This window comes from Euwallacea fornicatus, chromosome 1, assembly GCF_040115645.1.
Source record: "Euwallacea fornicatus isolate EFF26 chromosome 1, ASM4011564v1, whole genome shotgun sequence".
Taxonomy (NCBI): domain Eukaryota; kingdom Metazoa; phylum Arthropoda; class Insecta; order Coleoptera; family Curculionidae; genus Euwallacea; species Euwallacea fornicatus.
The window spans coordinates 2,888,007-2,912,701 of NC_089541.1; the positions used below are offsets into that span (position 1 = coordinate 2,888,007).

Here is a 24,695-nt window from a genome sequence, read left to right on the forward strand (position 1 = left end):
AAAAAATCCATTTGAAATGAAGCCAAATTTCCCTGAAAATTAGGGGATTTTTAAATGTCCGTGTCACTGTCCCATTGAAATTGCTTTATATATTTCACTTAACGAGGTGATTTGTATTGGTCAAACACTTGAAAGATCATTGTCCTTTATTTTTTTCTGCGAAATTGTCAAATTGGTTAACATTGGAATGGAGTGTTCTTACTGATGCACATTATAAACACACGCAAGCAGAAACATTCTTAATCCAGAAGTTTCGTATTCATCACGTTCGAGTCTCAGTTTTTCTATAATAAAAAAAATACAGAAATCAGAAAAAAGTCATAAAAATCTATAGCTACCTTCTTAAAGATAATTCTCTCTAATATAATTATGGGAAACTCGTATGATAGAGCCCAAAACGTGGCTACCATCATAGAAACTATGAAATAGCCACAACTCTGGTAGAACTGAAATTATTTCAAATGTCAACCTTCATTTCTCTGCTTTCTACATAATTCTACATACAGAGTGCCAATCAGAAAAATAGAGCCTGTTTCGAACTCCCAAAGAGAAATGTGCTATCACCAACCCATGCACGATATAAAGGCAATATGTGAGTTTTCCTCCGACCTGCATGAAAGGGGTGGAAAGAAACCAGTTTACTGGACCTAAAATGAAACTTAGATAACGATTTATCCGGAAACTAATTGTTTACCTCCATATCCATTAACGCAAGCATAAGTAATCCAGGATAATGCACAGCACCACATGGGTCTTGTGAAGCTATAAGACAAACTCCTTCCAACGTACTCATTTTTAATCTGTGCATCCTGCCTATAAAAAATTACAGCTAACATGGTACCTAAAGCCAAGAACCATAGGCTTAAATTGATTATCTAAAATTTAATTAGAACTAATTAAAAAAATACACACAGAAGACCATCAATTTACTTTTGAAATAACGAAGCGCTTGTTTTTTTGATGCCTCATGTAAACGCCCATCATAACTCCAATGAAGTAACTGATTAGTTTTGAATGAAAGTCGTACTCACTGAAGTCCCTTTAAATTTCAAGTAGTTTAATATTAAGTAGGGACATAACGGATAAACTTACGGATCATAATCCCGCCACATTAGTTTGGTCCAAATTGGAATCACCAGAAATACTATATTCATAATTAATAAAGCTAACATGGTCTGCATAAACGATCGTTTGTATAGAATAGAAATTGGTATAAGAACTAAAGGGGTTAAGAGGAAGAGCTGCATGTCCGCACTTAGATACCATGTAGTGGGTATGCACTTGCAAAGAAAATTTTTACTAGATGTTAACGATAACTATACCCCTTACCAGGCTCTCGTCATAATAAAAATTATAGTAATTTTGTATATATAAGAAGTAAGTCCACCAGTATTTCTTGCAAGGATCAATGAGTCCTGTGTGTATAGCATAGGAGAAAAAAGGTCCGTTTTGAAGATACTTGAAGAGGTAAACAGCTCCAATGAAGCACATTGCATTTGGAGGAGTAAGTCTATAGAAAAAAAAACAATTTTGCAACAAAACAACAAAGAAACAATTTGCTTCTCACCTCAAATATCTGTGAACGATGCTCATAGGTACAGCTTTGACTTGCTGAAATACAGAACTTTTGCTGAAATCGTATTTAAAGTAGAGATATGCAAAGAGAAATCCTGATATGTAAAAAAAGGTGTCGACAGATATATGCGAAGACGCTATATACTGGGCGTAGCGTTGTGTTTGCCACTATAAAATTCAAAATAATTTATTGATAATAATAGTAAGAATTAAGGAAAAAATACTTTTTCCCTGTATTCGGAGTTCATAATAGGAGCCAAATACCATGAAATGAACCCATGTCCAGAAATAATCCACCACATACTGATGAATTTCATGCCATGGAAGCACAGGATTTGATCTCCCGCCTTCGTATGACTAGTCGATTGTAGCAGTTTCTTGCCATTACTAAACATTGAAAAGGCCGTATAAATGGGTAATGGAGTTTCTACAGAAAAGTTGTTAAGAAGTTATTGATTAAGTATAGTTGAAACTGACTTACTTTGATCAGTGTAATAAAGATATACATCGTAAGCAGTCGATAAAATTGTAAACACAAACAGACTTAGAAATATCACCCTAAAACAGTTTTTATTTTAGACATGCTTGATTGTCCTTTCATCAAACTCACAAGGCCACAATTGCACCTGTATCTATCTCGCGATCTGTCTTTTTGGTAGAACAATATTTATCATTGAAAAGTGGAAATTTTGTGAATTTATTAAAGTCCTGTAGTTGGCATTTTTGGGGAACACAATAAGCTAATGCGTACTGAAATGGAAACGGATTAGGCAAGATAAACCTTAAAACTGATAGTCTTACAGTAACATTTTTTATTGGTAGACCCAAGCCCCATGGGCAATATTTTCCGTAAATCTCAGTTGTATTTGATTCTACGCTGACTTCAATACATTCATCATAGTTTCCCCAATCACTGTTTGAAGCGTAAAACATTGCTCCAGAGTAAGGAAAAATGCTCCAAGAGTCCGCCACTGGGATAAGAGTTATATCATACCAACTAAACTTTAGTTTCAACAATACTCACTTTTTTGGAGATCTATAGGATGTTCTTCGGCTAAATAGCATAGTTGATCCAAACATTCCTTCGATAACGGTACATTGGACTTGTTAGAACATAGATTTTCAGTTAATGCAGTAAAATTTATACTCTCCCCGTGGATTTTTTCCACTGTGAATTTCTGGTCGCATTTCCCTAAATTACAAAGCCAGTAAAGGCTCACTATAGTTAGTAATAACTTCATACTTCGCACCTCATAATGAACAAACTACTTAATTGCTAAATACTTTCCAGTTTATGTTTGATTATTTCTATTACATGATGAATAAAAACCACTTGAAGATCGTGTATGTAATCGAACAATGTATTATCTAGCCTTTGTTAATATTGCTTCACAATGTGTGTGTTTTCAAAAAATTAAAACATGTTTCTTCATAGCATGATTATGACAAATCTTGTAGTAGCCCACCTGCATTTATGATTATCATAATACTAAGATAATAGAGATATTTACGGTTCCAAAAAGAAATTTCTAGGTATAGTTATTGTAATGATAAATATATATTCATAATCGATATATTAGGTGATTTAATTTATTGATTCTTTATCGATTAACATATATAATTGTAATAAATAAGCGTAACTATTTATAGTATCCCACCAGAAAAACTGGTGATACATTACACGGTATGACCATTTTCAGATTTTAAATATTTGTCCTTATGCTCACTCCCTTTTTTAAAATATTTATTAGTATGCTCTCTCTCTTTAAAATTTCTATTAATAATAAATTAAAAATACAATTCAGAATTCCTCACAAAGGTACATTTAGATTAAATTTTCTTGACAATGGTGAATAAATGTTTTACTAGATTTTAAATTGTAAATTCGGCAGTTAGCGTCATCTATCGAGACATAGACAAAGTAGACACCAACGGGAGCCTGTACAGTGATTCGGCCACAATAGATTTGACACCATCTACCGGAAAGCGCTCTGTACTGCTATTCACCAATGTTAATGTCATACTTTTTAAGTGGTTTGGCTGAACTTTAACTGCATTTGGCAGTTGAATTCCCTGAGAATTTATAAATTAATGTTGAACAATCGGTAATTGACTTCTATATTCTTTAGAAATCCATTCTAATATACGAAAAAGTCAATTTCAATGCGGCATTATTTGGAACAATTCAAAACAATAAAAGTCTCAAGAGACTTCTCTCAAGTATAAATTACTTTTATTAACACGATTGTTTATTACAATAGAACTATCTTTAGAGGAATTACATTAAAAACAAAAACAATTATAAAGCTTAACTAATCAACTACCGACTAAACATATTATTAAAAATAAATTTCCTATAACTAAAATTTAGTTAATAATTACAAATTTATTGCATCTAAAAGTATGGATAAGTCAAAGCCATGACGCTGTTTGCAGACATACAAAACATTTCTGTTCCTTCTTGTATAATATGTTAATTTGCTCCGAAAGCTTTTAAGCTAAACTTCCATTGATAAATAATCATTTTGTATGCCTTGCGTAGAGTTATAATACACATATAAACAGAAATTAGAGGCTGCACACACACAGCACAGGAACTAATATATTAATGGAAAAATAATAATAAATATTTCTTATTTAGTCTCATATTATAATGATAAGTATCACAAATTTTATATTGCAATAATTTAAGATTATGGCTAGATATGCTTTCACAAACAGGATAAGTATGATTTTCGATAAAGGTTTACAGTAGCAAAGCTAACATCCAAAATCATTAATGAATTTTAAAAAATTTAAGTTAGAAATGCTGTGGTTCTAACAGAATTTTGCCTAAGTAAGCCATTTTTTGATTAATTCTACAAACATCTACTTATTAGGCTACAATGTGATATTAAACCGAGAAATGAAAGCTAAGTATAGTATATAAAACTATCATATTGCGGGACTAAAATCATTTAAACTGTCATATATCTTTAGCAAACTTGCAGCCTCCAACACATTATTTATTTAGATATTAGTTATACAAAAACATGAATATGCACCTACCAATGCGAACAGTCAACTTTGAGTTGCATTCACTCAAACCTGACAATTACTTTATAAATAATTTTCAACAGTCTAAGCTAATAATATCCGTCTAAAAGGCATTACATCTATTTACATCAAGCCCTAAATTATTGATTTAAAATTTAAAATACAGACTGGTTCACTAAAACTGAACCAAATAGGCCACGTATTTCTGCACAAAATTTAATTAGTTTAATATTATTTTATTATTGTCTTTTAATGTTTATAGTAATTGTATACTTTTAAGATTAGTATTTGTTCAGGTAAAAGGCTATTAGGTAAATGGTTTATTATTTGAAATCGTCAGTTTCCAGCATCGATGATTGGTTCTTCTAGTGATAGGAAAAGGTTAGGGCATTGTATCTAAATAGGGCAAACTTTATAAACAGACAACAATTGCAAAATAATGATGACTTGAAAATCTTGAACACTGAAATTCATTATTGAATTTAAATGGCGTTTCTGAAGGTATTGGAAATTCAAGGGAGATTCATTTCCATCTTTTAAAATATTTAGAAAAATTAGTATGCCAATTTCGATTTTGAGAAATTTTGATTTTGAGGTTAACCATTAGCCGAACAATTCAAAACCTCGGAAATTTAATCAGTTGGAACCATCATGAATTCAGAACTACATATTCAGTGTTATAAGCTAAAGTTCTTCATACGAAGGCTTCAATATTAAGCTGGTTAATTACTTAAAATTTGCTGATAGTGGAAATTAATATTTAAATAGACCTCAAATATGTATATATTTATTCCCAGCAATGCAATGCCCTAATACAATATTTATCCACGTTTCTTTTACCTAAAATTCTCGATATATCTCAAATCTAGCCTTGCCTTAGAATTCAACTATATAACAATATTTAGACGTATTTTGCAGTTTAAGCACTACGGAGACCTATTGTCATGAAAACCGTTAAAAACCTTAAGCCTAGATTGACATTTTCTATAATACATAATTGCCTAATTCTATACAAATTGATTAACACCCGAACAATATCCTTTATAAAAAATTATATTTTTACAGCGCAGCCTTATCGGATAAATACAATTTCCTACATAATTATTATCGGGTTGATTTAAACACCTAAAGAACCATAATATGTATTAAGTAAGAAAATTCTGTTGTAGTCTAGGAACTAAAATCGTTTGCTCAGCTGTATTAACTTCGACTATGTAGGCAATAGTAAAAAATCGTTGTATGACACTTAGTTTATAAATAATTGAAATTTCCAAACCTATAAGTACACCTAAAAGCACATTACATATTTTAAATCTTAATAGAATTGAAATGCAAAGGAGCGCCTATGAGTCGACTTCAAACATCTTACACCGAAATCCTTAAGGTTATAATACTCGTTTCAGCCTTTTTTCCCTAACAACAACAACCGTCGAAATTGACCAATAGTACCACTTCCTGCTACAAAACCCCCAACAGCGTTTTCCCCTTGGTCACTTTGGGACAAACTTCAGCCCCCTGGGGGAGGCATTTGATCGAACTGACGCTGCCCTTTGTCACTTGCTTTCTGAGTTCCGGCACTATTCTCCTCACCAGGAAGTCCGCCCGACTTGCGCGAATCACTATACTTATCGGCACTATTAGTGACAGCGCGTCTAAGAAGAGAACGTGGGGGTACTCCAGTCGCAGGTACGACTTGAGATGTTGCAGAAATGAAATTGCTACGAGTGTCCCTTGGGCTGCGCACGCGATTTGTACCAATGCCGTAACCGAGTGAACTACGAGCTGGTATAATCGCAGTGCCGAATGGTTCAGGAAGGTCCCCATCTGAGGCAGGCACTCCATCGAAGCCCCGTGGGGTAAAATCGTCGCAACGGTAATTAACATTACAGCATAAACGTCCGTCCTGTAGAAAAAAAATGCATTACAGCAATTCATTTGTTAAACCTGTAAATTGTGCGTGACAAGATTCTAAGTGCATCAAAAAACCGTCAGATATTGACAACTGTGCTCAATTTAAGTGCTTCATAGTTCACTTATGCAATCTTCGATAGTATATCACACCGAACTCGCAATCATACATCTAGGTACTTTCCAGAAAAAAAAAAACAAATTGGCAAAAAGGCAATCAAACTCTACTCTTGCTAGGGGCATGCTGAATATAGTAGCAATACACATCTATAGGAGTGCTGTCAATAATAATTTTCATTCAAAGTGTAATTGGGTCTCGTGTATTTGGTTAAGAGCTTCATAGACTCTAAAGCAGCAGATGTTTTATTTGAGAATATTAGTTTTGATGTGAACAGCCTGTCATTTCTAGAAATAAAGTGCAGATTTCAAGAACGCTCTTTTGAATATTTCCTTACAAATCCCAAAGATTTTGTGCTAAATTTCAAGGCTGAAATCGGTACCATATCTTGCATGAAAATTGGCATTCTAACGATGTTTTGCCTTCAAATTTGCAGACAATTCAGTGATATTTTGCCTTGAATTCCTCTCAATATTTTTAACTCATTTTTTTCCAAATTTTTAATATTTTTATACGATACCTGGTGGCCTAGCTTTAGCACGATATATTCTCTTGAAACCTGCAAGAATTTCCCAATAGTTTACGTCCTTATTGCAAATAGTTCAACGATAAGTTGCCCTTTCAATTTTCAAGTCTTATGACATCAGTTTCTTCCCAAATTAAAAATGTTACAGAAATAAAACTTGCAAAAAATTCAAAGACATATTGTATTTAAATCTACGACTTTAACGTACTTTAATAGTGTAATATAACTGAAGGTGACATGCGCCTTCACTATTCGGTTAATGTAGGCGTAAGACTTCCTCATATAGAAATGAAAAGCTGCTTACTGTGTATTTATGTTAGAAAGTGTAAGTTTTTTATTAATAGAGACTACAAGACAAGCATAAAAACCGGCATAAGAGCTTCTTCATCCTCATCAAAGTTCGAGTTTTATAGAGACAATTAAACCAGGCACTACTAGAGGTGTGTAATGTCTTTAGTGTGTATTAGAGTGATGTGATTACCGATGCACACAACACGCGGTATTGCTCACCAGTTCTTCGCAGAACGGCACCTGCAAGGGAACTTAGTGTTAATTGTTAGTCTGCTAGCCTAGCGATTAGTTAGCAAGCTCGGCTGCTAGCGACTCGAGACGATAATGGGGGTTATGGCCTACGTCTCCTGATAATCTATCTCAACATCACTAGATATTGAGAAGCACCGCAGGGTCTTTCACGACTATGAAACAGGTTAATGAGCAACATCAAGGCAATCTATGGGCTCCGTCAAACGCAACCAAGCCAAAAAGTTAGTTTTGTTAAAGTTCACTTAAAGCAATATCTATCCACACAGCTGTAACTTTAACAGAACATTTGCAGCGCTCTTTCACGAACTATTACCTTAAGGTCGCTTTGCACTCACTTATCAGTAACTAGACTAACAAATAGTCCGAAGTAGATTTCTGAAAGGGAACGACCTACCTTGCAACCGCAAGTCACGCAGGGATCGTGTGGGTCTACAAATTCGGTACCAGAGGGGTACAGGACGTTGCGGAAGGTGCAATTGTGGCCTGCAGTTGAAGGATTGCCAATCAGGGAGCATCCGTCCACGCAATGGGGGCAACAATCTCCTGGGGAATGCACGGGGTTGGAGCAGATTAAGGGCGGACACTTCAGGTCGAAGCAATCTACTTCTCCATGGAGGCACTCGCATGTTTGACATTGGTAAGACCAACTGGAAAAGGATAAAATTTGGGATGATGGTCTATCTCGTTAAATAATAATCAATTGTCAAAGGATCAAAAAGTGCATGGCAGCAGATTACTTGAGGCAAAGACTATAATGTCTTAGTTCCTTGTGAAAGTTACTATCACAATGGGCTTATCATCACAAACTTACATTTCACCGTGCATAAACCTCACAGATGCTAATTCCTGGTGAGTGCAGGAGTATAGATCGTTGCATTGAGGACAACAGGGGTCAGAACTGGAGTTGCGACAGTCACAAACCGGTTCCTGGCATGTGATCACCCCCTTCTGGCAGGTACAACTCTTGCAGGGGTCCTCTTTGGACTGCACAGTCATGCCATGAGCAATTTCCCTATTTTCGAATATGCAACTATATTTGCAGTTTACAGATTCCCTGGGGCAAGTGCATTCGAAACCTCCATCGACGTTTCGGCATTTGGCAGTTTGGTGACAGGTGTGGTTGTTTTTCTCACATTCGTTGATATCTGGAAAAAGTTACATTTGCAAAACTGAAAAAATGGACAATTATGGAAAGTTTTACCTATACACGAAGTCCCTAGATTGGTGTTGATTTGAGGCCCTTCATAACCTGGCTTGCATTTGCAATAGTACCATCCCACCATATTTATGCAAATTGAAGAATTTGTGCATCGATGGGCATTTGTCGAGCACTCATCCAAATCTCGTTCGCAAGAACTTCCCGTGTACCCTCCTGGACATTTGCATTGTCCAGGTTTTGTGCAGACACCCCCGTTGAGACACCCTGGCTCGCATATGGCTGAAAGTCTCTCAATAAAACCAAAAAACCTTAATAAACTTATGACTCACGAGTGCAGTCATATCCATCTCCCTCATATCCCACTTTACACTGACACTTATAGCTTCCCTCGGTGTTGACGCAATCAGCATTAAGATCGCAGTTATGCGCACCTGTGGAACACTCGTCGAGTTCTGCGCAGTTGAATCTATCGATGCGCACATAACCATCTAGACATTCACAGTCGTATGAGCCTTGGCTGTTCACGCAGCGAGTGTTAGAGTGACAATGATGTCCTTCACGACCTCCTTCTTGCTGGCATTCGTCAATATCTATGCGAGCACCAACTAATATAGTTTTTCATTTTTTAGTAAGGAGATCTCAAGTCTTAGTGTATATTTAGGTTTCAATGAGGCTGAGAAGATGGAACTAAGACTGGTTAGATAACGAGAGTCTCGAGTTGCTCGAATGTTCGGAACCACCATGTTATACCTCACAAACCTAAGGCTTGTATAATATTTTACTGATAAATGTAATTAATCATCGGAACTCATATCTATAATTTAGCGTCTTAATATAAGTGCGCTTTAATAACCTGTAATCTTCATTGTTCTATAGAACGCATTTTAGTCTTAAAGTAGTAAATTTTCCTCCATATTTAGTAATGATTTGAATTAATAACTGATAACAGCTAAAATATCATGTAGGTATCTGAAGTTTTCGCTAATTTACAGGGAAACGTTCTGATTACAAACAATTCAGAATTTCTTTTGAAATCAGTAAATATACGACGTATTCTCGACATGTGAAATCTGTCCAAAGTGATCTGAAATTTTAGAACTCGGTAGCTCAACAATACTGCATGTTACTAATAAACGATTTTAGTTATTATATTGATACGTATTTATGAAAAAAATGCGCGAAAATGCGTCAAAATTGTCTCATATCAGTCTCTACATATTAAGTTCTTCAACGTTTAATCAATGAATCAGCAACGTAGCTCGTATGTTTTCAATTTAGGATATTCCCATTTCTACACCTCCCTATTCTGACTTTTTCTCTATTCTATGGAAGTAAATTCGGGTTAAAAACAAATTACATTTTCTCTAGATTTAGGGATAATTAGAGAAATAAACTGGCCCACAAAGATAAGGATATCAAGATATTTTGGATATTGCTTAAAGTTAGAAATAATAATTTTTGTGTACTCATTATAAAAAAATAAGTAAAAAATTTATGTTGATGATATTTTAAAATTTATTCAAGAAAACAAAAAAAAATCCAAAATTAAAAATAACATAAAAACTACATTTTGAAAATTCAGTATGTCGTAAAGCCTCCCCTCACGCATGTAACTGCTTCACATCATTTTGATATACTTTCAGTGTGATGGTTTATCTTGTCTTGAGGTAAATTTTCCCATAACTGTGGAAGAAGTTTTCGAAGCTGTGCCATCGTTAGAGGGCATGGTCGATGTTCGTCAACACTTCTTTGTAACATGTCCCAGAAATGTTCAATTTAGTTAATGTCCGACGATCTTGACGGAAGCGGTATATGTTCAATACCTACATTTTCAATCGCATTATCATCTAAAAATTGCAAGTTGTCTCCTATAGCACCTTAAAAACTTAACAGAATATTGTTTATAATATCCTCTTCATAGATTGTACATTCACGTTTCTTTCACATACGTACAACTCACTTTTCCCACCATAGCAAATTTTGCCCCAGATGTCTATTGCTCCCCCTTTAAAAGAATGCACTTCTAGTATAATCTTCAAGTTTATGTATATTCGAGGATCTGTCCAGACCCGTACACGCCGACGATCAGAGTAATGGCAAAAATTGGACTGGTCTGTGAAAAATATTGAAAATCATTCTTCATCTCAATCGATGTGCTCTTTGGCCCACTTTAGTCTTGCAAGTATATTTTCTTGGGTAAGGGCAACTCTTCATAAAACGTGTGTTAATAGTATATTTATTGCTTTAAGTCTTTTATAAATTGTCTCAATGGAAATTTGGACACCTGTAGCGTTTGCCAGGCTAGCGGCTAAATACCTACATGTCGAAAAGGGTTCACTGCGCGCAAAAACTGTAATAAGTCGGTCTTGCGCACTCCGTGCGCCGTCCTCCTACGGAGTTTCCAGTTCGATGAAACCTTCTTAACAGTCTGGATATCATACTTTGACAAACTTGAAAAAATTGGGAAACATCCTGTTGCGATCCAACTTGAAGCATACCTACAGCCCATTTTGTTCTCCTGAATTAAATTTGCTCCGAACTATTATAACAATGTTCGAACGTTGGTACAACCAAGTAAAGTAACAAGAACAACCCAATTCGTATAATATCCAATATCAATGTTTTCTTTAGATGTAAAGAAAAAATGTGAAATATATAATAAATATATAATAATCTTAATTTTTTTATCTATATTATTTATTATCTCTTTAAAAGTGATACGAAAAAAATATATTTACTAGAATGCTATCTTATGTAACCTCGAAGTTTTACCTTAACAATATTATGCCTTACTGATTATCAATTTTAGCCTTGCATTCACCCGAATTTACGTAAAAATGCTGAAAACTTCATCAGTATTAAATACTAATTCGAGACTATGAATATGTGCAATTTCTGAAAAATGTATTAAAAATTCATGATGCATCACTCCTTAAAATACAGTGTGACACTAGAAGTTTGAGCAACGAAACTCTCGTGTCGTTTTCTGTTTTTCAAATTTGGGACAAATTCTGACACTAAAACTTGCGAAATCCATTTGAAGAAAAATGCAATTAAAATCTGAAGAAGAAAACTTTGATCATTACCGACACACATTCTCCCATCTCCCCTAAAGCCTTGATCACATTGACAAGCAAATGTCGTTTGTAAGTTGCGGCAGGTTGCATTAGCATGGCAGAAATGACCCTTGGCACAATAGTCGACACCTGTTTAGTGGGTTAGTAGAGAAAGATGGAAACAAGTTAGTAAAGCAACATGAAGGTTAATTGCCATGAATGATGTATATTCCAATCAACCCTTGACATTTCTATTAATATAAATAAATTATTAATAAAAAAAGAGTAAAATGTATGTGAAAGGCAAAAACGTTAGTAAAAAAAGTTATGGGGGATTATTATTAATGGGTGTTTATCCCTAAACAGCCGCTTTGTGAAGTTCGTATTATGATTAATGATTAAAGAAAAATTAATCTTGTTATATACAATATTGATTAGCGGAAGGCATCTTAGCATAAACTCACCGGTACAAACAGGACAGCAATGTCCAGAAACCTGGATCTGTTGATCTAGAGCGCAATTGAGCTTCGGACAGTCTTTAGGATCGTCCACTTTGCAGTCCATAGACCCATCTACACACGTGCAATCTTTGCACTTTTCCACCGTAACTGTATCGTTGTGATCGTACATTACGTCATTGAAGTAGCATTGTTCTGGGAATGTTTAACCTTCACTTAAGGGTGAATTTTTAAAATTTGGGTTGTTTTTACTTACTTAGGCATTTGGGACAACACTCCCCTTCTTGGAGCACTGGGTGTTTACAGTCTGTAGACTTGCAAGGTACCGGTTTGCATAAAATACTCCCTCCCTAAGTGGGGATGTTTTAGATAGGTGGAAGTTAGGAATGTTTCAATATTTTTATTCGAATTGAATTTACCTTGCAGGAGCATTCCTCACATCCAGTTTGCCATGTAGATCCATCAGCATGAATTGTGTCGTTTGATCTGCAGGACTTTTGGCAGTCGCAGTCTTCAACCCTGGTTAGTCTCATCTCTGCGTGTGCTAACTAGAAAATAAAATCGTGCAGGGCATGTCTGGATGACTTACCATTCAATCTGATTACTTTGAAAATGAGATATCGAGTACTTCCGAAATATTGAAAATATCTTCAGAGAGAAGATATAGCCAGTCAACGGGAAATTTCTATAAAAAATTCGATAAAAATGTAGGAAAGCAAAGAAACTTCTTTGTGATTTGCAGATTTCACAAACGCTTCCGACATTGTGACAATTTTCCGTGATGGATTTCTCTTCACGCTGATATCTACAGAAAAATGTGATAGTAGCTGGTGACAATGGAGAGTTGTAAAGCAAAAACTGAAATTTTGGAAAATTAAATACCCAGAATGAGGGCCGTGAAGGATCTGGTGTAGAATGAAGAATTTTTTTAATTATCTGTGAAACTCCGATAATAAATAAATTAAGAAGAAAATAACTAAAATGGATAAAGTAAAGATAAAGTGATTTTTCATTGTGACATATTTTTTAGGGGAATAAATGGAGACAAAGTTTGAATATTTTAAACGCTCCCGTTAATCTTTTTAACCATAATTAATTTTTTCGTATCTCTGAATTTTTTGAGGTAAATAATCATGATTATCATCAGTTACTAATGACTTTCGCATCAGATAAAAAAGAAAAAAGAAACGTACCTACCCTTTGCGAAAGCTCGAGCAATTTACGTTGTAGATCCTGTACAGTAGTCTGGAAACTGAGAAACTGTCCACATGTCGGACACGTCACGTCCAATTGTGGACACACAGCCAAGACTCCATGGGAGCCTTCTATTAATCTCACATCTTGTAAAATACCCTAAAAAATAAATAAAAAATTCACAGTACACTGTAAAAGACTTCTATTTCATCATTTATTTCAGGAAAAAAATACCGGAACTGGTAATTGCTCAGGACTCTAATATCATAAAATACACAGAAACCCCATGAAAAATTCACGATATTTACCCTGTTTATGTCCGTCACGAATGTTCATATTCTTAGATTATGAAAATTATATGTACATTGCCTGTAGTGACCTTTTGTTAAATATTTCTCTTTATTTTACAGCTGTTTTAAATATTACTAAAGTGACGAAGGAGGTTAAAATAATGAGGAATAAATGCGTATCATACATTTTCCAATTATGAGCGGCTAAATAATTGCAGAATTCCTTAAACGTTCGTGATAGATCGGGCTTCGTGACCACATGCAAATTGAAATTTTGGTTTAGGCTGTTACATGATAGTTTCCGCCGCAGACAGTTTTAATTTCTGAAAAGGCTTGTAGGTATGCAAAATAGTACCTTACCCTAAAAAAGAAATGATTCAATCTTTGACCAACCCAAATCTGGTGATCATCAGTGACGTTTCGGTCGGGCTGTCCAGGCCGGAGAACCCTTTTGTACACAGGACGACAGTCTACCAGAACCTCCACCTGAGAACCACTGACGGACACGGCCAAGTGGTGCCACGTGTTATCCGCCAGGCGATAAGAAAAAGGTTCCATGTGTTGCCTTTTTGTCTCTAGAGATGTATAGTGTAGCCGGATTTCGTTCCTGCGACCGCTTGACTGCACCTAAAGACCAAGAAGTCCATTATGAAGATTTACTGAGTTTATGATTATTGTACTGACCTCTAAAAATCTATCAGGCCCCTTGGCGACGCTAAAAATGGTACCGACGTTGCCGATTTCTTGTCGTAACCAGGCACCGATTGTGAACTCGGAACCTCGCTGCAAAAGGGCTGCAGCTTCTCGAAAAGCGTCTGATGGTAGCATGAGGTCTTGTCTAATACCTGGCTTGCTGCCTGGTAAAACAAATAAAGAATTTGGGATGGTTTCTTCGTAGATCATTAAAAAAGTCCGTGTTCGTTTTGAACCTCAGGAATGAGGAGGTAATTAGAAGGATAATGAGGAATTCTTTTTGATGGAGAAAAATATGAACTTCTCAACTCTAGGATAACGAGGAGATTCAACCTGCAGAATTACCTTTGGATGACGAAAATGAAGAGTTTTCACGAACGTAGAACAACTTGGTTAGTTTAAGAGAAGGACGAATTTCATCCTGAAGAATTACTCCTAGATAATAGGCGAAGGGAGTTTTCAAAGAAGTAACTGAAGTAAACAAAACAACAAGCCCATTTAGATGACAGAATAACTGTTCTTATTCAAAATAAGGATAGACAGATACGACAAACGTGAAATTTTTGGAAAACAAATTTAAATGATGAATTCCCCTAGAAAAGCCTCGAAATTGATCATTAGAAAAAAGTTGACAAATTCGGGTACTTCTAGTCTACTCCTAAGGAAGAAGCAAGGATGAATTTCAGTTTGAAGAATTATCTCTAGATATTAGCCACGGGGAGGTTACGAAGAACAAATTGATAGACGAAGTTCTGCTATAGAATAATCCGGGACTATGTCATTAAACTAGTTCAGACTCGAAAACAACTTGTCTACTTCTAATTAAGGACAACTGTTAACTTGAAAAATTTCCTTTCGAAAATGGACCAGGAGCTTCTTAACCAAATTTGTTTTAAGGGAAAAGGATTATTCCTTGTCTCATTCTCACGGGAATCTGCCCTTTAAGGGCAACACGAAAGATTAAAGCAAAGATTTATCGTTGGATTCTTTCCAGGAAAAGGTGAATAGCTGCCTGAATGAAATTGGAAAACCATTGAGAGTTTGAGAAAAGTCAAGAATTTAACAAATACAACTAATGGGAAAACTTCCTATCTAGACCGCAAACTGTTTATTCTTCTCTTGAGAATTATGGGAAAAGGAACCTTTTATTCCGATATAATAGTGGCTTCCGGACCTGGTCTAATTCTTTGGGATTGTATTCGCTGTCGAGATGTTATTCAGCATTAAGAACGTTTGTTCACCCCTTTAAGAAAACCACCCTACGTCCCTGGTAGAATTTGCTCCATAAATTCCTTCGGGCTTAGTCGGGATACACAGCCATAAATTATTCATGGCGATAAGAACTGCAGCATTACAATGTCGTGAAATTGCTGGGGTGATAAATGGTTTTCAATTGTCTCTGTTATTACCCTTAAGATATTTACAATATTCCGCTGGTGATTAGATTTATGCGCTATGCAGAGGTTTGTCCAAGTTACAAGATACCCTAATAAGCAAACAAACTTTCCATCCCATTCTTCGGAGGCTAATGGTGGATGACGTGAATAATATCGAATTAAGGTAAACATCATTGCCCTCCCTAGCGACGTGGAACTTTGAAAGGGCAACTTTTATAGTTCCCTTTTTAACACGTTCTACGAACCATTAGGGAAAATTAAACGGGGAAATTGTAATCATCCAATTAGACCGTCTGGCTTAGAGCTTTTATATTTGAAGAAAATTTAAAAAAAGTGTGGCATTTTTATACAAGCAATTTGTGTGTGGTCTTACCTTCTAGCAAGAAGGCAGGTTTTCCCGTGAGGTAGCCAGGAACCAACGAAATTCCTGGCCGCGATCCGTTTTTTGTAAGTCCTACGGAAGCTAGCAAATCCATGTCTGATCCCGGAGGTCCCGGAAACCCCGAAATTGACTCCAGGCCGTTAACTGAAACAAAACAAACTAACCAGTCTTAGGAAATTAATTTTTAAAATTTCAGCAGCGCAACGAATTACTCCTTAAATAAATTCCGATTTCATCCCCCTCATTGTTAAATTTCGCAGTTGACACCTCGGAGCTTAGCTGTTTTCCTTGGGGATTTCACCCTTCCGTAAGCTCTCAAGATTTAATGTCGCATAGGCGTTCTTCGTCTTAATTTTAAAAAAGTCGTAAATCCAAAAGTATATTCGGGGTGATTTTCGACTTATACACACGAACTCGGGAAATTATACCTGAGGACAAGTAATGATTATTAGTGCACAAAAAATGCAGTAAAACATTTTTAGTTTGGGAGATACCAATTTGTTTTAAGTGAAAATCAATGAACTCGAATTTCATAAAATTGAAAATGCATTAAATCCGTCATTGTAGCTGTGCGAAGTAATTTCCATGAATTTCAACATACAGTTGAGTTGAGAGACCCAAAATTTATGAGATAAATTTTTTTGTCTATTAAAACCAAGAAGTAAACGAGTCAAGACAATAGGTTTGGTACTTGTAGCAGTACCGTGTTTTTAAATTGTGGTTCTACTCGAGTTCATTTTCTCGCGATTAGAATAAAAGTATGGCGCATAATTTCTCAAACGAAGAATTTATGGACATAGTACCAACGTACGGCGAATCACATCTGAATTCGGTGGCTGCAGCAGATCTTTATGCTCAAAGGTACCATCCCGATGTGATGCCTTTCTACGTGTTTTTCAACGGGGACAGAGAAACTGGCAATTTGCAGCCGAGGCCTGGACAGCATGGGGGAACCATTACACCTCAACAAATTAATTAAACAATTGTGAATATCGAGAAAGAGATTTTAAAAGTCGACGAGCGGTCTGGCATCAGCACCAGGACAATTGCAGCGCAATTTGGAATATCACAATCCACAGGTTGTTGCATGTTAAGGTACTACTCAACTGTTCATTGATAATCGTAGAAATAAATTCGAACCGTTACTACGATAAATTAAATGCATTTTCACAAACTCAGGTTATTTTATTTTTCTTTGAAATGCATCGGTATCTCCGAAACTAAAAATGTTTTTACTGCATTTTTATTTCATTAATAATCATTACTTGTCCTCACCTACGATTTCCCAAGTTTTCGCGTATAGGCACCTTGCAGGCGATTCTTGAGTGTATTTAGGTCCCAGTGTGAATAAACTCAAATGCTCAAGACGGTACATTTTTTGGTTGGTTTTGAGAACTCGTGTTTCGGAAACTGCGACAAAATGAGCAGCCTGAATTAAAAAAAAAAAAAAAACAAAAAAAAAACAAAAAACCAAAAAAAAGAGAAAAAAGTTCGAAAAAGAACAGGTATATTTTTCAAAATTTATTTTGGAAATTTATTTTATCCCAATTTTCAAATATACAGGGAAATGGAGAAAGAATTTGGTACCTGTCGGAGCTCAATATTATTCTCTAAATTCAAATATTTTCTTCATCCAAAACGACAAGCATTCAAGCAATGTCCAGTTTGCCACAGGCTCGTTTTCGTTATATGCTAAACATGGCAACTCCAACATAGAAACCTTCTAGTAATCGAATCACGTTATTTGCACTCCACCACAAGTGAATTGAGACCTTGGGTGTATTTTGTCCACTAAGTGCTCAAACTTTCCAAATTTATTCCTTTCCTTAAGAGTTTTTAATTGCTTCATCCAGAACCCTCATACCGTGTGAATTTAAAGAGGCTCTTGCGGCAACATTGCGGGAACATTACGATTGTGACAGCACTCCATGCGAACTGGTTTATTAACAACTAATCTGAAATGTTTATGTTTCGAACTGGCCCTGTGCCAGATCGATGTCCCGACCAGGCCGACTCTCAGGTGGAATGGAAAAATCGTTATCCAAACTGAAACTAAACACTACATGGAAACAACTACTATTCGGTTCCGTTCGTGTATCTGGCTGGTCATCAATCTTGTCTATCTTGATTAGATGGCAATGCTATTGACCTACATTGCATGCTGCCAAAATGCATTGTTGTAACATTATTGTTGCAGTGTGCAGAAGAAGCTATTTTCAAACCAACGTGTTTGCTTCCAGGAAAATGAAATTCAGCCTAAAATCGCAAAGGGGTGCAATCAATGACGACCCGACCGCCTTAAGATGGCGAAATCAATATCGACTCAAAGCTCTAAAGCTCACATCTCTATGCTCGATGGCCTACTTGTTTCGGGGCTCAAGAATGGAATTATTTCCTTTTACGATCCAATCCTCATTTTTTTGCGCTTTATGGATGAGGTTTTCCTGGAAACCTTTACAACTTTCGTCGGAAATGTTGTAAAAGTCATGAGGAGTTACGAAACAGGAATAATTGTGTATACAAGAGGAGAAAGTGCCTGAGGTCAAAGACTTTGATATGCAATAAACTTTAGGTACGTCTCTTGAGAGTCTGTAGATTTGCAACTCTTTATACCTCTAAAATCAAGGCCAAAGTAAATTTAAGTCCCTCTGACTTGTTTCGCACACGAAGATCAAAGAGATGAGAGGCATAAATCATGGTCATTTCATATAGTGAGCGAGGCTTATAATAAAGACTGGCAAATTTAGATCTCACTTAAAAATAGAGACATTCAAAATAAGTTATTAATACGATTCCATATGGTCTGATGGGAAAATTGCCATTGTTGCCATGTTTACATCAAAAACTATATTAAAAAAGTTTAACAATTGAAGGGATTTTCTTTTCTGAAAAAGTTCGAGTTGATTAAATTTTTTTTACAAATCTGGCAACATAAAGAAACCGAACTCAGTCGTGATTAATTAGGTTTTAGGCAACATTTGTTTATAATACATAGAATTAATTTCATTGTATGTTTACACTACTTTAATCGGTGTAGTAACCAAAAAACATATTTTTGAATGGTTTATTTGGATACTTGCCGGTTGAAAACTTGGTGAGGAATGTTATATAGCAAATAAGTCAAACAATTCTAAGAATGGATATACTCTTGTGTACACGAAAAATGTAATTTTTCAAGGAAATAGACAAATAAATCAATGAAATTGGGGATTTAGTGACCCCATACTGTCTGGACAAGAGCATTATTAAATATGACGAACAACCTCTGTAACTATGCCGAAATCCAGCCGCCAAGCTGTCTAAACTTTCAAAAAGCTATTTATATCGTAAATCGATGAACAGTTTATTTTCTAAGAACGTGCTAAATGGTATCGTATTTTCCCGAAATACCTCTAATTTATATGTTTATAACATTATAAGGGACTTTTATAACTTTTAATCTGTGGGCTTTAACCGCCTAAACTCCACAGACATAAAACACACAAACATTCAAATAAATTTACATTCGTAGCAAATTTTGTTCGAGTTACCATCATCATCACCATCACCATCATCATCATCATCATCATAATCAAACATTTTCAAATCATTAACCCTGATTGTCATATAAACCAACTCCAGAGCTGTCCAATTAGCATCTCAAGGTTGTCGGTAATTTTCCCCCTTTACATAGCAATTTTCCTCTTTTCCCGCCGAGTGAAATTGGAGAAAATTGATGGTATGCACAATAAAGTCGAGATTGGATTGGTCAAGATGTCTACGTAGCCTTGAGGGTTGTGGGGAAATTTTCCTATGTAAATATTATGCCAAATATCCTCAAGGGAGGTCTAATGATCTCCCGCAATGAAAATTGATGCTGTAATCTCGCAGTTTTATTGTTTATTTGTTCAGTAATTTTTGCATGATTTCTAATTAGGAGATTGTGAGTTAAATGAACGCACGGAGGAGAGCAAAAGTCCATCGTCCTTAAAACAGGAAAAACAAACAAACTTGTGAAACATGAATTTGGGTATTTCGAAAAACCCATATTTTCACGTTATACGATATTTGAAATTCGTCTTAAGAGAATTGCTGAAAATTTTCCAGGAGGATACCAAAAATCGTAGGAAATTATGTCCCTTTAATACGAAACGTCAGACATTTACGGAATTTTCAAAAAAGCTGAAAAACCTCAATAAGACCGCTGGAAACAACTATTGAATTAAGGAAGTTAAAAAGAAATTTGAGAAAGTGTAAGAAATATCTGGAGTCTGAATAAAATCTAGGAAATTTTTAAAATCTTGAAATGTTCTTAAATTTTGAGTCCTTTGAGTCCTTATTAACTGTTAAACCAAAGTGCAATCCGAAAAGCCTAAGAAAAAATTCCTTGAAATTGGAATAAATTTGCAGACGGCTCGTTAACATAACCAGGGACGTCCGCCAGAACCTCGTAATGATCAAAACTTATGTGCACCTGAAAACTGGTATTTGGACAAAAATTTAAGAAACCTCATTAATATCGTTAGTAAATCTAGAATTAATCAAGAAATATAAGAGCATGTACAATGAATTCTTTATTGTTGAGCTCTGGAAATTGATAGCGAAAACTGGAAATATCTGAAAAATTTTGTAAATTTGAGAAAATCTGGATTATAAATTTAATATTCCCATAAGAACGTTTGCAAGTGCCTTGAAACTCAGATGGTAAAGGCCATCTTTAGGAATTTATAATCGATGTAAAAAATTGATAAATAAAATAACTTATAATTCTCAGAAAATATGGAGATTTTGAAGGATGGTAAGTAGCCGGCCAACTCGAAGTAAAAAATTATGGAAAATCTGGAGAAACCCTATTAGAATTTCCATAAAATTAAATCTCTAAAGGTGTCGTGTAGCTCTAGAGGATTTTCTGGAATTCGTGATAAATCATTCTCCATAAAACTTTTAAATTACATAGTCCCTACACCCTCAATAAAACCATAATAGCCTACCATTCTTTAATGGATATGGAAATTGGCTGTTTTTGCATTATGCTTCGGCTAGCGTCTAGATATAAATGCGCCAGTTTTCTGGTCGAATAATAGACCAGTATTTACCAGTTCCGGCAGGGAAACCATTTGAAAAATGTTTTTTGGAATATCATTTTACGATAAATGATTTGACTATATTCGGACTAATGCTAAACTGCAAGTTAACGCCATCAGTGTTAGGCAAGGGATCAGCTGACATGACGCCTGGAATCGATGACGTAACGCGTAACTGTGACAATGTCCGATCGGCGTCGTCGGCGTCTCCGAATTTACGAGAGCGTCGGGGAGCCGATTTGCAGCCAGGACGGCGCCTTTACGCCCCCTGGATGCCCTCCTTTCCATGTCTGTTCATTTTTGCTTGTTTCGGAAAGTTCATAAAAATTTGTTGAAGCTTATATAATTTAAAACGACTTCATCGAAGTTAAAACTGCGTGACATCACACCGTTAACATCTCGGTACAGCTGCAGTGCAAATGGCCCGTGTCCAAGCCATTTCGTGGCCGGTTGCACCCAATATCCAGCGCAGCTAATTGGATTTTGGTTTTTCTACTGTGTTGTTGTTGATGGCACGCTCCTGGCTAGATTTCAATGAATTCATCATCATCTTCATCAAGTTTATGGTTGAGAAATATTAATCAGTTAACACCTCACGATGAATACATCTTAGAGATTTTCATTTGTAGATTCACTCTGAAGGGAAAAAGGGATGATGAGAGAGAAAGGGGGAGAGAGAAAGAGAGATAAGCAATCTTAACTTGGATTTGTGGTAGAAGAATTTGAGGTTTTAGACAAGAGAAAATTATGCATTGATGGAAATGTTTGCAAAGTCCATATTTGTTTGAATTTTTTGCCATTTTCGTGCTCTAACTGAACATATTTAAAATGTTTGCTTTTAATGCTATTTTCTAACAAGAACAATGTTATTTTTCAGGAAAGCTGTTTGCTAGGACTTTTCCAAAATTTTAAAACTTTATTAAACCTTTGCTTGGGTGTTAATGTACTTGTTTAATGCGCAGGTGTTTACTAAGTTATTGATCCTCGAATTTCATGGATAATCAAATAAATATGAGGCTTTCATTTCCTCATAGGACACTAAAATATTCATGAAATTGATAGCTTTAGAAATTAATTTTTGAATTATAGTATTCCTCTAGAAAACGATATACAGTCTGGAATAGGGTTTGGTACGCCACTCTGGACTTTGTTACTAAGCTATTTATCTGCAATTTTCACGGATAATAAAATAATTACAGGGTAAAAATTTGAACAAAAGTGGCTGAAATACTGAAAGAACTAGAAAATTATTTTTTTTACAAGTATCGTATTTCTTTAGTACCCCGTTGCCAGCCCGGGTTCATATATAGTACTGTACTGGTTATTAAACTAGCGATCAATTTCTTCAAAGCATCTAAAAATATTTAAGCAATTAGGAATTTCAATATTTCGAACATTTTCGTAACCCCTGTATACTGTGGATCTATTCGTGGTACACTACTGTTGATCATATATTGTAACTGAACGCGCAAGTTCACAAGGTAGTCAAATTACTTAGGGCAACAACCAGACGTGAGTTCATGTAAGAAAATTCTTATGTATTCTGATCTCGGATTCTTCCAAAATTTTCAATCACGTGATGAAGGAGTAACATCCGTGAAGGCTTTGGACACAAGCTTGTACCTTGCGCCGCCACTGCTTGGTATGCTTATATATGGAAAATCAGAAGTCCCGCAACATACATTCCTTAAAAAATTTAAGAAATATTTTTCATAACTATGCTGGAACATTTCAAATATTATTCACTTCTGCATTTTTCGACGTAACTGACATATATCCAGGGTTATCCATGTACTAGATAAATGTACTTTTTTTATTTTTTTTCTTATTGGACTCCATGCATATTATGACGTTTTTGAAAAAAATGTATAAAAAATAGAAATAACGATAAAACTTTGAGTACTTAAAAATAACACTATAAACTACTACAATATAATGCATTAAACGTTCGATCTATGCCCCATTGACTTCCTAACAGTGGGCAAGTCGCAACTCAAATTCTTCAAGAGTTTTAAATCATTTGAGGAGACATTTGCTGAGCTTCTTGAGTAATTTCATTTGCTAACTATTCTACATTGTTGGACTCGTTTAAATACACCCTGTGTTTCAGATAACCCCATAAAAAAGTCCCTAGGGGCAAGGTCGGGCAATCTAGCAGGTCGCTCTAACTGCCGCTCTTGTCCAATTCCATCGAAAAAAAAAATACATAAAAACATTTATACATGAAATATGTTTAAAATTTCTCAAAGAACTCAAAAACTTCATAATATACATGGGGTTCCATAAGGAAAAAAATGAAAAACTACATTTACCTACTACATGGGTCATCCTGTATACGTGTTTGTTATGTTAAAAATGCACAACTCGAATCAATGCTTGACGTGTTCCAGCATTTTCATGAAAAATATTTCCTTAAACTTTTAACGAATTTATGCGGGACTCTTAATCCTCTATGTAGAGAAAACTAATGCTTGCTAGCGTCGGATATCTATAATCTCTTCGGTTATGCTTATAACTAAGAAGTGGGGAAGATATATTTAAATTCGCATCTTCTTTCATTGATTTCGGTAGATGAAACGGATTATCAACATCATCGAATATAATAATATCCTTGAGAACTCAATCGTCGATATTTTGGCACACGAAGTGTAAACTCACCGAAATCGTAAATCGTCTGGCACCGCAGCTGCCACGAAACCGCGTCCTCCAAATTTAAGATGCACACTACTGGACCACACCTGGCTAGCCGTAGGTGATGATGGCTTTTCATATGATGCATAATTAAATCACAGTATGTTTGACTCAATACAGCGAAAAGTAATACACAAAATAACTATTTTTTTTTTTTTGAATTTCACCTCCATAAACTTAGTTCATTAAACCCATTACGATTACCAAATAGTAATACGAAACTTGCGTGGCCTATAAAGTTCCATTTCGGTAATGGCTTTAAATAATTAAAATTTCACTAGTAAAACTGGGTTAAATATGTGGGAAAGTTTCTAGGTAATAAGGCTATTTCTGGCATTGATCCCAAACCTCCTGATCGATACCATTACATCACACTGTAACGTTGGGTTGCTGCTTTTCACTGAAAAAGGCGATTAAGAACAAAACAAATCCTGAGAGACTTGAGAAATTGCCATTCCTGAATTAATTCCAAAGTTAGCGTGAAATTCCGCAAAAGTTTATCTCGGATGGAATAATTTAATTAAAGTGGTCCTAGTTTGAAAGCTGCAACGGAAGGCTTTATTAATTTTGGTGGTGAAATTTTCAGTAAAATCGGAGACGCAGTTC

The 24,695-nt window shown here is 35.5% G+C and overlaps 2 protein-coding genes across 7 annotated transcripts in view; both read right to left on the reverse strand.

Moving 5' to 3' along the window:
• Positions 1 to 128: 128 nt before the first annotated feature.
• On the reverse strand, positions 129 to 2,895 carry LOC136341530 (nose resistant to fluoxetine protein 6-like). Its single transcript, XM_066286629.1, has 13 exons — positions 2,600 to 2,895; positions 2,377 to 2,546; positions 2,186 to 2,325; positions 2,057 to 2,133; positions 1,800 to 2,002; positions 1,568 to 1,743; positions 1,330 to 1,510; positions 1,093 to 1,280; positions 931 to 1,039; positions 695 to 875; positions 505 to 647; positions 339 to 446; positions 129 to 284 (listed from the first exon to the last, which is right to left on the reverse strand). Exons 1-13 carry the CDS (start codon positions 2,814 to 2,816, stop codon positions 276 to 278), a joined length of 1,902 nt encoding a protein of 633 aa, XP_066142726.1. The 5' UTR covers positions 2,817 to 2,895; the 3' UTR covers positions 129 to 275.
• A 2,020-nt stretch (positions 2,896 to 4,915) lies between these two features.
• The window catches only part of LOC136350435 (protein kinase C-binding protein NELL2-like), a 30,052-nt gene continuing 10,272 nt past the window's right edge, over positions 4,916 to 24,695 (reverse strand). The window contains exons 2-15 of one of the 6 annotated variants that reach the window (XM_066302136.1): positions 16,327 to 16,479; positions 14,548 to 14,720; positions 14,224 to 14,490; positions 13,577 to 13,732; positions 12,799 to 12,927; positions 12,636 to 12,729; positions 12,386 to 12,574; positions 11,952 to 12,071; positions 9,195 to 9,455; positions 8,908 to 9,144; positions 8,518 to 8,851; positions 8,101 to 8,353; positions 7,674 to 7,694; positions 4,916 to 6,514 (exon numbers count right to left, since the gene is read on the reverse strand). In XM_066302136.1, the coding sequence (XP_066158233.1) occupies positions 6,119 to 6,514; positions 7,674 to 7,694; positions 8,101 to 8,353; positions 8,518 to 8,851; positions 8,908 to 9,144; positions 9,195 to 9,455; positions 11,952 to 12,071; positions 12,386 to 12,574; positions 12,636 to 12,729; positions 12,799 to 12,927; positions 13,577 to 13,732; positions 14,224 to 14,490; positions 14,548 to 14,720; positions 16,327 to 16,479 (2,783 nt within the window). In that variant the 3' untranslated portion in view covers positions 4,916 to 6,118. Of the gene's footprint in view, positions 6,515 to 7,644; positions 7,695 to 8,100; positions 8,354 to 8,517; positions 8,852 to 8,907; positions 9,145 to 9,194; positions 9,471 to 11,951; positions 12,072 to 12,385; positions 12,575 to 12,635; positions 12,730 to 12,798; positions 12,928 to 13,572; positions 13,733 to 14,223; positions 14,491 to 14,547; positions 14,721 to 16,326; positions 16,480 to 24,695 lie in introns of all 6 variants that reach the window. The other 5 variants (XM_066302122.1, XM_066302129.1, XM_066302166.1 and 2 more) reach the window with 5 other exon arrangements.

Bases quoted from the DNA above. Each gene is read 5' to 3' on its own strand.
- LOC136341530 (XM_066286629.1), bottom strand. From the start codon at position 2,816: ATGAAGTTATTACTAACTATAGTGAGCCTTTACTGGCTTTGTAATTTA. The intron at 2,003-2,056 runs GTAAGTCAGTTT...ACTTTTCTGTAG, and splicing joins TCTTTATTACACTGATCAAA to AAACTCCATTACCCATTTAT. The intron at 876-930 runs GTAAATTGATGG...ATTAAATTTTAG, and splicing joins AGCGCTTCGTTATTTCAAAA to ATAATCAATTTAAGCCTATG.